We start from the raw sequence: 14150 nt of genomic DNA on the forward strand, positions 1-14150 counted from the left end.
GGTGGTAGAGAGTCTGGAAGTGTCAACAAGGAGCAAGAGATGTTTCAAGTTCTCCACCAAAATAAACAAATGGGGTGGGGGGAATGAACAAAATTGTAAATAGTTCTAGAAATGGTAGGAATGTTGTGTTATCACTAGGTCTCACTAGATACAAGAAGATGAAAGAAGAGAAAAGGGAAAAATGTTAAATGAAGACTAATTTGTTTTCTTTAGAGAAGCCATTCCAGAGAGCATAATGAAATGGTGGGTAGATATTGAATGGGGCATTGATGGAATTGAGTTGAAATGGAAGGAGAATGAGGTTTGTTTGATAGCCTTAGTTCCAGAATCACTTGGATGAGGACAGTATGATAGAGTCAGAATAAACTAATCATTGAGCAATTGGTTCAAGCATCATCCTCTGGGGTCCAGGCAATGGGTATGGAGGTGGTAATACTAAGTAAGCTGGTAATATTAATTAGCTGGATCTTCTCACAATATGGTGGTTCCAGTCAAAGATTTAGTGCCAAACAATGTCAGACTTGGGGCATCAAACAGTGGGATTGCCTGAACTGGAGAAGATGTAGGAAAGGTAGTTAGAGTAGACCTAGTAAGAGAACCAGAACAGTTAGTTAAATGATGGATCCAGACAGAGACCCTCCTCCGGAGGAGGGTCAACTGGTGTGGAGTTGGAACTACCACCAAACTGCAACCCCCTCTCTCTGTTCTCTCTGTCTCTTTCTCCCCTCTCTGTTTTTGTCTCTCTGCCTCTCTCTGTCTCTGTCTCCCATCTCTTTTTCCTCTGTGTTTCTGTCTTTTTACATCTGTCTTGTCTATCATCTTTTTATCTGGAACTGATTAAAACATATAACATGAAGAGCCATTCCTCAGGAGATAAATGGTTAAAGAAGCAAAAGTCATTTTTAGCACTTACCATGTTTCAGACTCCATTGCTCAAGAAATACAAATATGAACAAAGAAAGACAACCTCTGCCCTCAAGGAGTTTATATTCTATCAAGGGAAGAGACCACACAAAGGAACCTAGAAAGCAGGGAGCTGTTGGTGGAAGAGTGGGATAGTGTTGAAATCTAGAAAGTCTGAAGCACAACCAAGTAAAGAATGAAGGCTGGCCAACCCACCCTACCCCTCCACCTTCAGCCCCTAACCCATCCCACCAAATGGAAGCCTTGGGAGGAACTCATCAATAGGAGAATAGGATTTGTATGGCAAAGATATGCTTCAAGGTGAGGATGTCCCAGATATTGAGAAAAGTTCTAGAGTGAAAAAAATGCTCAAAATTACTATAAATTGTAGAAATACAAATGAAAGTCACTCTGATCTGATACAAGACCCCATCACATTAGCAAAATGTCAAAAGAAGAATCAAACCAATAGCAGAGGGTTCATGGGATAATAATCATATTGCTGCATTGTTGGTTGTGCTGTGAATTGGTCCAGTCATTCAGGATAGCAGTTTAGAACTATGCCCCCAAAGTGACCCAGTTATACTACTACTAAACTGACACTCCAAAGACATCAAAGAAAGGAAAAGAATCTGCTTGTACAAAAAATAGCAATTCTTTTTGTATTAGCACCAAATTGGAAACTAATGAGGAGGAAATTCATCTGAGAAAAATTATGACATATGAATGTAATGGAATGTTATTTTGCCATTAAAATGATAAAATAGATCTTTTTTAGAGAGTACTGGGCAGGGGTGGCTAGGTGGCGAAGTGGATAGAGTTCAGGCCCTGGAGTCAGGAGTACCTGAGTTCAAATCCGCCCTCAGATGGATATAATGACCTAGCTGTGTGGCCTTGGGCAAGCCACTTAACCCCATTTGCCTTGTGAAAAACAAAAACAAAACAAAACTAGAGAGTACTGGGAAAATTTCTGAGTATTGTTTTGGAGTGAAATACGCAGAACTAGTAGAACAGTTTGTATAAGGACAACAACTTCTGAAGAAAACCAACTTTTAAAGACTTGAGAAATTTGATTGAGGAAATGATAAACCATGACTCAGGGACCTGAACATGAGATTTCTCATTTATCTCCTGTCAGGGAGATGATGGACTTAAAATGCAGAAGGGGTCATACATTTTTAGTTATACTCATTAAAGGAATTTGTTTTGCTGAACCTGGCATATTTACTATTAGGGTTTAATTTTTCATTAATAAAATTGTTCACTTGGGTGGGGCAATGCACTGGAGAGATAAAACATGTTTATTTGAAATAAACAATGACCAATAAAAATGCGAAATGGGCTGCCTCAGGATGAAGCTAGCTCTGCATCCTTGAAAGGCAAAAATCACAATAATTCCTAATATTTATATGGAACTTTGTACATGCTAGTCACTGTCCTAAGAGCTTAACAGTTATAATCTCCTTGATCTTAATAACAACCTTGGGAGGTAGGCTATTATTATATCCATTTTACAGATGAGAAATCTGAGGTAGACAGGTGTTAAATGCCTTGCCTGGGGTCACACAGCCAGTAAATAAGGCCTATTTTTCAACTGTTAACCTAGGCTATTCTTCACTTCTCAATAGTATACAATTCTGCCTGGGACTTTCACTTCTCCTTTTTCTCTTTCTCCCTCTGGGTTGGGGAAAGTTGAGAGTTTCCTTTTTTCTATTTTTAGCACCCCTTTCTTAAGCACACAGAACTCGGGTCTCCTCCTTCGCACCCTTGGACTAGATAGTATAGACTAGAGTAGTCAGGTAAACCAGACTAGGAGCCAGTGAAAATTCCTTTGGGGCCCTCAGCTCCCATCTTATTTCAGACACTGTTCTCCAAGGAGGTAGTAAACTCACCTGAATTTTCCTTTCCAGATTCCCCTTTGTTCTTAATACCTGATACTCTTTGGACAGAAGTCTTGGAAGTGATCCAACCAGTGCCCAGGCAGAGCCTACTTTTCTCCAGATTCAGAGATGTTGCTGCCTCTGTTTCTACTGTCCTTGGGGGGTGAGTAGGAACAGCATAAGACTGGGAATGGGCAAGACTCTCCCATAAGCCTTGGGAATATGGGATAATGGGTCCTTGGCTGGAATCCTGCTTCTGAAACTGGCATGGAGATTTTTGACCACAACCCAAATCTCTCTGGCACTTGTTTTCCTCATCAGCAAATAAATGGATTGGCTTAAGTGAGCTGTAACATTTTTACCTTCTTTGAAGTTCTAAGTAAGGGTCATGGTAACCTTCCCATTGCAATGATCTAAGGCTTGTTCCAACATCTGGTCATTCTTAGCTTTGACTTAGCTCTTCCAGGTCCTTCCAAGTTCTGATATTCTCTGTGGAGATCTTTTCCTGCTATTACTGCTAATCATAATACTGTTGATGAATCTCTTCTTCCTCCAGGGTCCCTGTCCCAGCATAGTGCATGTGATCTGCATGTCCCAACATCAGTGACTGTGCAGGAGGGTCTGTATATCAATATTCTCTGCAATTTCTCTCACCCTCAGACAAGTTTACCTTTTGCTCTTGGATCCTGGTTTAAGGAGGAAGCCAACATCTATAAAGAAAATCCTGTGGTGACAAATGATCTGACTCGAGAGGCTCAAGAGAAATCAAGGGGGCGATTTCATCTTATTGGGATCCCTTGGAAGAACTGCTCCTCGTGTATCACAGATGCTCAGAGAGGAGGCAGTGGGAAATACTTCTTTCGAATAGTGAGGGGCCCGGATATAAAATATAATCTAATTACAAGACTACATTCAATCTGAATGTGAGAGGTATGACAGGGAAGAAATCCAATCCCTTGATCTCCTAAGCCCTTCAGGATCCATGTCCTAAGGGAAAGAAAGACCACAGGGATTTGACTCAGGTCAAGTTGGTAAAGCTAGGGGGAAGTGTGGAGGGCTTGAGAACTGGAGGGAGGGGTCACCTGCTGGTTTCATTTCTTCTCCAGCCCCTGGCTCTCTTCCTTTATTCTCCTCCAGCTCTGACGGAGAAGCCAGTCATCTACATTCCACAGACCCTAGAGGAGAATCAGCCAGTGACTGTTTTCTGGGGAGCATTCTGGACGTGTATGGAGGGGACATCTCCCATTTTCTCCTGGACGGGGACTGCTGTCTCCTCCCAGGGATGCAGCCAAGACTTCCCCTATTTCTCTAAGCTGTCCCTCATGCCAAAGCTCCAGGACCATGGCACCAACCTCACTTGTCAGATGACCTTCCCTGGGGCCAATGTGAGCACAGAGATAACTGTTCAGCTCAGCGTAAACTGTGAGTGTTGGGGTGCCTGACCCTGGCAAATCCCTTCCTTTCTCCAAGCCCCAGGACCCTCTTCTACAAAATAGAGAGACTACCATGGTCACTACGGAACTCCCAAGGGAGTCACAAGATGTGTTTTATAAAGCTTCAAGTCTCCAAGGGAAGGAAGTATAGGGTTCAGGGGCAAGTTGCCTGGGTCCTGGGAGAGCCTCCCTCATCTGATCTTTTCTCTTTACAGCCAGGACAAGACCAGAAACTCCCATATTCTTTAATGGGTTCCTTCTGGGATCTGGGATCGTGGCCATGCTTGCTTTTTTCCCTCAGTCTGGCATGATGAGTAGGGAGGCAACACAAGAACTGAGACAAGGATTGGAAAGAGAGACCACTGCAGAGTCTGGAAGTGGAGAGTGGAAGGAATCAAGGGTCCTGTCACCAAATATTAGTCTCATTTCTTCAGTGTGAAGTTCCTGAGGAGAAAGAGGAGGGTTGAGGACCCAGACTCCCAGGACAGGAAGAAGGTGAATTGTATGAATCAGGTTCCTGGAGGAGTCATTTTGGTAAGTCAGATGACCATGGTACTGAAATCCTATTTACACCCACCAAAAGTCAGAGTTTGGATTTGAATGAAGATATTCAAAAGTGACTCCCATCATTTATTTCCATGTCCATTCATTGATTTTCTTTTTCTTTTTTTAAAATGGATATAAGCATTTAAAGATATAAATTCCCCCTAACTACTGGCATGTTGTCTCATTGTTGTTATTATCTTTAATGAAATGATTATTTCCTTGATTTATTCTTTGACATATTTAGAATTTGATTATTGAGAATGGATCAGAGAGGGGAAAAGTGGAAGTGGAGCATAATAGGAGACTTATCATAGTCTACGGGAGTCTAAGCTAGAATAGTGGTGAAACGAATGGAGTAGAGGACATGGATACAAGGGAACCGGTGAAGACAGAATGCACAAAACATGGGGGAAATTCTGTGTGTGTGTGTGTGTGTGTGTGTGTGAAGGTGTAGGAATGAAGAATTGAATATGATACTAAATCATGTATCTGGGTGGCTGGTATGACTAACTGATGGACCCAATGGCAGTGTCCTCAATAGAAATAGGGAAATTAGGAAGTTGGATGGGTTGGTCATTTAAAATATTAAATAATCTTCTTGTGCCTGTTTGGTCACTTTTTAATTGTGTCTGACTTTTTTGTGACCCTGTTTAAGGGTTTCTTAGCAAATATATTAGAGTTATTTGTCATTTCCTTCTCCAGCTCATTTGAGGAAACTGAGGCAATCAGGATTAAATGATTTGTCCAGAGTTAAGCAACTGATAAATGTCTGGAGCCAGATTTGAATTCACGGGATTAAGTTTCCCTGATTCCAAGTCTGATATTCTTTCCTTTGTATCCCTTCCATTGTTCCCATTATATTCTTTGAAAAATTTTTATTTATTTAAGGCAATGGGGTTTGGGCAAGTGACTTGCCTGAGGTTACACAGCTAGGTATTAAGTGTCTGAGGTCTGATTTCAACTCAGGTCCTCCTAATTCCAGGGCCCAAGCTCTATTTACTGTGCCACCTAGCTGCCCCCTGTATTCCTTTTTTTTTTTTACCTTTTTTTGGCAAGGAAATGAGGTTAAGTGACTTGCCCAAGGTCACACAGCTAGGTAATTATTAAGTATCTGAGGTCAGATTTGTATTTAGGTACTCCTGACTCCAGGACCGGTGTCCTATCCACTGGGCCACCTAGCCACCTCCCCCATACTCTAGTATGAGACAAAAAAATATATGCATACAAGTGTATCCTGGAAAAAATCACAAAGGAGTTATCAGAAATACTCTACTGGCTGGGGAATCAGGAAAGGGTCTTATAGAAGGCTGTGCTTCCTGAGTCATGAAGAAAAAGTGTGGCAGTGCCCTTGGCACTAATGGGGAGATGAGTTGGGAGGAAAGATAATGAGTTCTGGATTAGATAAGTAGAGATTTTGATGCATATGCAATGCAGATGTTGGGATCATCTAAAATACAGTTAAGCGAGGACTGTTGGAGCCTAGGGCTATGGGACAGATGTTTGAAAATGGTAATTAAACCAATGGGAAGTAATGAAATCATAAAATGTGAGAATGTAAAAAAGAAAAATGATGAACCAAAGTAGAGTTTTGGGGGATCCCCACAGTTAGAGGTTGCGCCATGGTAATAAATCAATCAAGAAAACAAGCAGGAAACCCATTCAGAAAACCAAGGAGAATTAAAGTTATCCAGGAGGAGAGAGTAGTTGCAGAGAGGTTCAGGAACTAAATCTGAAACTAAAAGATAGGCTATGAAATTGTTCAATCACTTTTTAAGAAGAGAAATTTCAGTTGAATGATAAGCTCAGAAACTCAATTGATGGGGCTTAAGAAAAAATAAAATGAGGAATGGGGGGTTGTGTCTTTTCCCTTTTCTGGACCCTGATTATGCTTTTTTTTTGTCCAATGAGTCATTGGAAATAGTGGGTCTCTTAATTAATTCACATCTCTGACAGTCTTCTGGTCTATAGCAGGAAAGTCTTTGGCCCTGGTCACTTACTCTCTATTTACAAGATAATTCAAGGTAAATCTCACTTTCTCTTCCCATCTCCAGGGGATTCCTTCATGCAATAGGATCGTAAGATCAAGAATTTAGAGATGGAAGGAACCTCTGAAATCAACCACTTTGGGGACAGTTAGGTGGCTGAATGATAGAGCACTGACCCTGGAATCAGGAGAACCTGAGTTCAAATATGGCCTCAGACATTTAATACTTACTTAGTTGTATGACCTTGAGCAAGTCACTTAAACCCATTGCCTTGCAAAAACCAAAAAAAAGGAAAAATCAACTATTTCAAGCTACTCACTTGACAGACAAAATAATTAAAAATTACCAGAGAAAGAAGTGCCTTAGCTGAGTTCACCTCATAATGGAATGAAGACTTTCAGATATCCATTTTCTGACTCCAGTCCTGTAAAGGAGCTTAGATATATCACCTAGATTGACCCATCTCAGTTGTACAAAGAATAATCCTGTGGCCCAGAGAGGAAAGGGACTCAACCAAGGGTACCCAGTCAGTGACTGGCATAGCCTTAGAACCCATCTAGTTTCACTCATTCATTTTATTTTTAAAAATGTCTTGAATAGGGGAGGCTAGGTGGTGTAGTGGATAAAGCACCAGCCTTGGAGTCAGGAGTACCTGGGTTGAAATCTGGTCTCAGACACTTCATAATTACCTAGCTGTGTGGCCTTGGGCAAGCCATTTAACCCCATTTGCCTTTCAAAAACCTAAAAAAAAGATGTTTTAAATGTTATTTAATCTAATTTTTTCAATGAAATGTAAAGATAGTTGTTTTAGGTTTTTGTAAGGCAATAGGGTTAAGTGGCTTGCCCAAGGTCACACAATTAGGTAATTATGAAGTGTCTGAGGCTAGATTTGAACTCAGGTCCTCCTGACTCCAGGGCTCTATCCAGTGCACCACCTAGCCACCTTGTAAAGATAGTTTTCAAAAGCTTTTTGTAAGCTTTGGAGTTCCACATTTTTCTGCCTCCTTCCTTCCTCTCACCCTTCCCCATGAAATCTAGCAATCTAGATTAGACATATATAATCATGTTCAACATATTGCTATATTAGTCATATTGTGAAAGAAGAATCAGAACTAAAGGGGAAAAATATGAAAATAAGGGGAAAAAGTTTTAGAGTGAAAAAAGGTGCTTTGGTTAGTTTTCAGACTCCATAGTTTTTTCTTTGGATGTGAATAGCATTTTCCATCACAAGTCTTTTAGAATTGTCCTTGATCACTTAATTGTTTCTTGGAGCTGAGTTCATTATAGTTGATCCTAGGGAGAACAATGTTCTCCTATTCCAGTCATTTACATAGATGTAAATATGTACCAAAGGAAGAAACATATTCAAGTTTCTTGGTGATTCTGTAGTCCAACTTTCTTAATTTTTCTTGGCTAAAACTAAATCTCAGAAAGGGTAATGGGCTTACCATGGTCACAAAAGAGCATCTAAATGCTCTACTCTAATCAGAGCTTGGCAGGACTGAATGTGTAGTTATAAAGAGGGTTCTGAGCCAAATTCTGATATTTCTGGGGGGTAGTTAGGTGGTGCAATGAATTTAGGGGTTACTTCTACCCCTAAATCCTTGATCTTATGATCCCATTGCATGAAGGAATCCCCTAGAGATGGGAAGGAAGAAAAAGTGAAATATGTCTTGAATCAGAACCTTGCAAATCGGGAGAATTATATCAGAAAGGAATCAATCCTGGAGTCAGAAGGACCGGAGTCCAAATCTGGCCTCAGACACTTGATACTTACTAGCTATGTGACTTTAGGCAAGTCACTTTATCTCATTACTCTACCAAAAAGGAAACAAAAGAAAAAAACAAACAAAAAGCAAATTCTGAATTTCCTTTGTGTAAATCATTTTAAAACTCTGAGACTCATTTGTGCATATGCATAAAATAGAGCTAATAATAACCTTCTTCATGAGGTTATTTTAAGAGTCCAATGAGATAAGGTATGCAAATCACTTATTAGATTCCAAAATCCTTCAAAAATTAGCTATTATCACAGAAGGGGAAACTTAAGTCTCAGTAGGGAAAGATCCTCTCCTATTTCACCCAGACCTGAAACCTGACCTTCCAACTTCTAGTCCAAGATTTTCCCCTCTGTATTTCTTTTTTTGTTTTTTTTAATTTTATTTTTGCAAGGCAATGGGGTTAAGTAACTTGCCCAAGGTCACACAGCTAGGCAATCATTAAGTGTCTGAGTTTGGATTTGAACTCAGGTCCTCCTGACTCCCGGACCTGTGCTCTATCTACTGGGCCACTTAGCCACCCCACCTCTCTATTTTTCTTAACAACTCTTCCCATCCTACCTATCTTCCCTCTCCCTTCCTCCCAAGACAGGTACATCACATGCTTAAGCAAAGTGCACCGAATAGCCCTAAATGAAAGACTCCCCATTCATAAACCAACACTGTTTCCTTTCTAATGCTGGGATCCTGATGATCAGGTCAAGATCCTTCCTGGGCCTGTATTTGATTCTTTGTCCTGTACTCCTGCAGGATGAGCGACAAGATTCCAGAGTTCCCAACCGTAGCCCAGCTACACAAGCTCCATCAGAGGAACTGTACTATGCAGCCATCAAATTCGGAAGATCTAATTCCTGAGGTGACCAAAGAGAGCCAGAAACCAGAGAAGCACAGGCTTCAAACCAAGCCTTCCAATATAGGTTTCATAAGGAACTGAGTCTCACAGGGAGGGAGAAGAAATAAGGTGGATGCCTTCTCATCAAAGCATAGAGAGTGTTCATTTGCTCGGTCTGAATGTCCAGGTCTCAAGCCCTTTTCTTTTCTCATCAGTCTGATAATGACAACAGAAACACTTTTCCCTCTGCCTCCCTCAGAAGTGGAGGAGAGAGAGGGCATTAGAGAGTCAGAAGAGATTTTCTTTTCAGTAAGTCATTCCTTTTTCTATGGTACTTGTCAAGGCAACAAAGCCCTGTCTATTTGTGTCAGGGGTTATGGAACACAGAGTGTCAGTAATTGGAGGACCCTTAGGAACCATGTCTTTTGGAGTTGCTATCTCACCTCCCACTTTCATTGACTTAGGTGCTCAGAGTCTGTATACTAGTTTCCCAAGGACTGTAATCTCTAGAAACTGAGTTTTGTTCTAGTTTTGGTCTAGTTTTCAAGAATCCTTACCAGCACATATCCTGCCACTATTGATAGTTGTTATCAGTCAGCCACACTCAACGAACCTTTAAAAAGGATATTTATTAAGATGTTTGAATTGGAGCAATGGATATCAAATACATTCCCTCTTAAAATGTCTATGATATACTTTCTCACAAGTTCACAAGATGCCCAAAAGTATCTTGGCTCAAAACTCAGCATGTAGAGTAAAAAAGATAACTCAAAGTTTTTGTAACTCCCTTTTCAGGAGTTTAAAATGTTTTCCTTAGAAATGGTATAGCTTTTTCAGGGGGCAGAGCCAAGATGGCGATAAGAGCAGATCGTGTCTTAGGCGCTCTCTCATAAATCTTAGAAACTAAGGACTCTAACTAAATCTTCGAGAGACAGAACCCACAGAGGGACCCAGTGAGGCAGTTCTACTGAAGATAACCTGGAAAAGAGCAGAAAGGCTCTGCTCCCTGGGTTTGGAGGGGTGGCCCACCAGAGCGAGAGAACTTCAGCCTCACGGAGGCAGCGTCAGGGCGCTGAGAGCCACAGCTCACAGCCGTGGGGGAATTTCCTGAGTTAGGCCCTGGGGAGCACCAGGCATAAATTGGGGGAACAGTAGGGGGACCTCTGCCAGAATGAGCATATGAAGTTCAGCCATCAGGGCACACAGCAAGCAACCTGGTCTTTCGGCATCCCAGATCCAGGAACAGAAGCAGGGGGAAGAGCTGGTAAACAGGAGCCCCCAGGGCATGAGCCCATTGAACCTAGGGAGGGGAGTGAAGAGACAGACTGCAGAGCTCTGTCCTTTGCCCCTGGAACAGGACTTTGGGGCTCTGAACACATTCAAATTCTGATCACAGTCTAGGCCCCCCCCCCAATAGAACAGCAGGGGCCCCCTCCACCTCAGCTCCGTAGCAGAGGGGGGGCACATATGGTCATTCACAGACCAGGAGGGAGGACAGAGCCTCACACACTGAGACCCTTGTGAGAGTGTCCCAAAAGCTCAGGAAGCACCCCAAAACCAGGCTCAGGCTGGGAAACTGAGCAAGCAGAGAAACAAGAGGAACACCACTGAGAAATACATTATCTATGATCCCAAGAAGGATCAATATACTCAGTCTGAAAATGAGGAAGTACAAGCTCCTGCATCTAAAGACTCTAAGAAAAATAAAAATTGGATTCAGGCTATGACAGAGCTCAAAAAAGACTTTGAAAATCAAATGAGGGAGTTAGAAGAAAAACAGGGAAAAGAAATGAGAGAGATGCAGGAAAAACATGAAAATGAAGTCAGCAGTCTAGTCAAGGAAATCCAAAAAAAATAAAAACCAGCTTAGGTCAAATGGATAAAACAGTTCAAAAAGTTATTGAGGAGAAGAATGCTTTAAAAAACAGAATTGGCCAGATGGAAAAAGAAATAAGAAAACTCTCTGAAGAAAACAAATCCTTCAGACAAAGAATAGAACTCAGGGAGATTGATGAATTTATGAGAAACCAGGACTCATTATTTCAAAACCAAAAAAAATGAAAAATTAGAAGAAAATGTGAAACATCTCATTGAAAAAACAACTGATATGGAAAACAGATTTAGGAAAAATAATTTTAAAATTATTGGAATACCTGAAAGTCATGATCAGGAAAAGAGCTTTGACATCATTTTCAAAGAATTACTACAGGAAAATCGCCCTGATATCCTAGAAGCAGAGGGCAAAATAGTAATGGAGAGAATCCACCAATCCCTCTGAGAAAGAGATCCTAAAAAACCAACCCCTAGGAATATTATAGCCAAGTTCCAGAACTCCCAAGTCAAAGAGAAAATATTACAAGCAGCCAGAGGACACAATTCAAATACCATGGAGCTGCAGTCAGGATCTCACAGGACTTAGTAGAAACTACATTAAAAGGTTGTAGGACTTGGAATATAATATACCAGAAGGCAAAAGAGCTTAGAATGCAACCAAGAATCAACTACCCAGAAAAAAAATGAATATCCTCTTCTAGGGAAAAAGATGGCTTTTCAATGAACCAGGGGAATTTCAAATGTTCCTGTTGGAATGACCAGAGCTGAACAGAAGGTTTGATCTTCAAAGACAGGACTCAGGTGAAGCATAGAGATTGGAGGAGAAGGGGAAAATACGAGGGACTTAATGATGATGAACTGCATGTATTCCTGCATAGAAAAATGATGCTGATATTACTCATATGAACCTTCTCAGTTAATAGAGTGGGTAGAAGGAGCTTATATAGTTGAAGCACAGGAGAAAGCTGAATTTGAAGATAAAATATGATATAAAAATGGAGTCAATAGAAAAAAAGGGAAATGTAATGGGAGAAAGGAAAAGGAGAGGGGGAATAGGCCAAGATATCTCATATAATAAGATTTTTCTTTATTACAATGAGCTATTGCAATGATATGGAAGGGGGAAGGCAAGGGGGAATGAGGGAACCTTTGCTCTCATCAGAGGTGGCTGGGAGAGGAAACAGCATATATACTCAATGGGATATAGACATCTGGAGTAAGAAGGAGAGGGGGGGACAGGGGGAAGGGGTGGGGATGTGAATGAAGGAGGAGAGGATGGACCATGGTGGGAGAGTGGTCAGATATAACACATTTTCTTTTTTGCTTCTTGCAAGGGGCTGGGATTGGATGGCCTGTCTGGGACCATAGGGCCAGGTGGATTCTGGGCCTAAGGGGTGGTATGGGGGCTCAGGGCCTCTTGGCCCCAGGACCAGGGATCTGTCTGCTGCACCACTCAGCTACCTTACAGCAGAGTCAGAGTGAAAGGAGAGAGAAAATATAGTACATGATAGTGGAGAAATATGAAAGGAGGGAGTTGCGATCAGCAATGGCAATGGTGGAAAAATATGGAAATAACTTTTGTGATGGACTTATCATAAAGAATGTGATCCACCCATGACAGAGTTGTTGGTGTTGGAACAAAGACTGAAGCACATTTTTATTATTATTATTTGGGGGAGGGGTGCAAGGCAAATGGGGCTGGATGGCCTGCCTGGGGCCACATAGCAGGGTGATCATTGGGTGTCTGAGGCCAGATTTGGACCCGGGTGCTCCTGGCTCAAGGGACAATGCTCTGTCTGCCACCCAGCCACCCCTACTATTACTACTATTTTATTTTATTTTGGGTCTTTTTTTTTCTTTTTTTGGTTTTTTTTTCAGGGCAGTGGGGTTTGGGTGGCTTGCATGTCACATAGCTGGGTGATTGTTAAGTGTATGGGGCTGGATATGGGCTCAGGTGCTCCTGGCTCCAGGGCTGGTGCTCCGTCCATTGCACCACCTGGCCATGCCTACAATTATTACTATTATTTTTTTTCATTTTAAGTTTTTCTCTCCCCTTTACTTTATCGCTCAAGTGAGTTTATATTTTTTGGGTGGAGGGGGTATTTTGTTTACTCTTAAACTAGAATTTTTATTAATGTATAAAAACATTATTTGTACAAAATGAGAACAAATAAATATTAAATATTAAAAAAAGAAAGGAATATACTTAGACAGAGGTTGTAGGTAGAAATTAACTGTGATTTGAGCAAACTTTTAACTCTTAAGGGTTGTGTTTATATTGGGATGGTTGTAATGAGGGTACCTGACAAGGCTATGTGGGTATAAATTAACTGTGGCATGATAAAAAAAAAAAACTCCTGAGAATTCACATGAACTGATGCTGAGTGAGATGAGCAGAACCAGAAAAATGTACACCCTAACAGAAACATGGGGGGTGACAATCAACCTTGATGGATGTACTTATCCATTCAATGCAACAACCAGGGACAATTTTGGGGTATCTGTGATTCATCTGTATCCAGAGAAAGAATTGTGGAGTTTGAAGAAAGACCAAAGACTATTACTTTCAATTTAGGGGGAAAACCCCGTTATCTTATTATGTAATGCTGCTGTCTCTTATACTTTATTTTTCTTCCTTAAGAATATGATTTCTCTCTCATCACATTCAACTGAGATCAATGTATACCAAGGAAACAATGTAAAGACTAACAGAATGTCTTCTGTGGGGCGGGGAGGGAAGTAAGATTGGGGGAAAATTGTAAAACTCAAAATAAATAAAATCTTTCCTTTAAAAAAAAAGAAATGGTATAGCTTTTTCACAGGATTCTTTAATAAAGCCTTGAATTTTCCTTCTCTCTGTTCTTGGAGTCCAGGGCAAACATTGAATCAGATGTCCTACGAACACTGATAAGATGTTGATGTTAGGTGGCATCATAAAATGTGGACCCATCTTCCTGATT

General features: G+C 41.1%; 1 protein-coding gene across 1 annotated transcript; it reads left to right on the forward strand.

The window, feature by feature from the left end:
• Positions 1-2696: 2696 nt before the first annotated feature.
• LOC141508731 (sialic acid-binding Ig-like lectin 13) lies at positions 2697-12278 on the forward strand. The gene is made up of 5 exons (XM_074217586.1): positions 2697-2946; positions 3340-3690; positions 3753-4205; positions 4432-4750; positions 9276-12278. The coding sequence occupies exons 1-4, from the start codon at positions 2913-2915 to the stop codon at positions 4653-4655; spliced, it is 1062 nt and encodes a 353-aa protein (XP_074073687.1). The 5' UTR covers positions 2697-2912; the 3' UTR covers positions 4656-4750; positions 9276-12278.
• Positions 12279-14150: the final 1872 nt, after the last annotated feature.

This window comes from Macrotis lagotis, chromosome 1 (genome assembly GCF_037893015.1).
Source record: "Macrotis lagotis isolate mMagLag1 chromosome 1, bilby.v1.9.chrom.fasta, whole genome shotgun sequence".
NCBI lineage: Eukaryota > Metazoa > Chordata > Mammalia > Peramelemorphia > Peramelidae > Macrotis > Macrotis lagotis.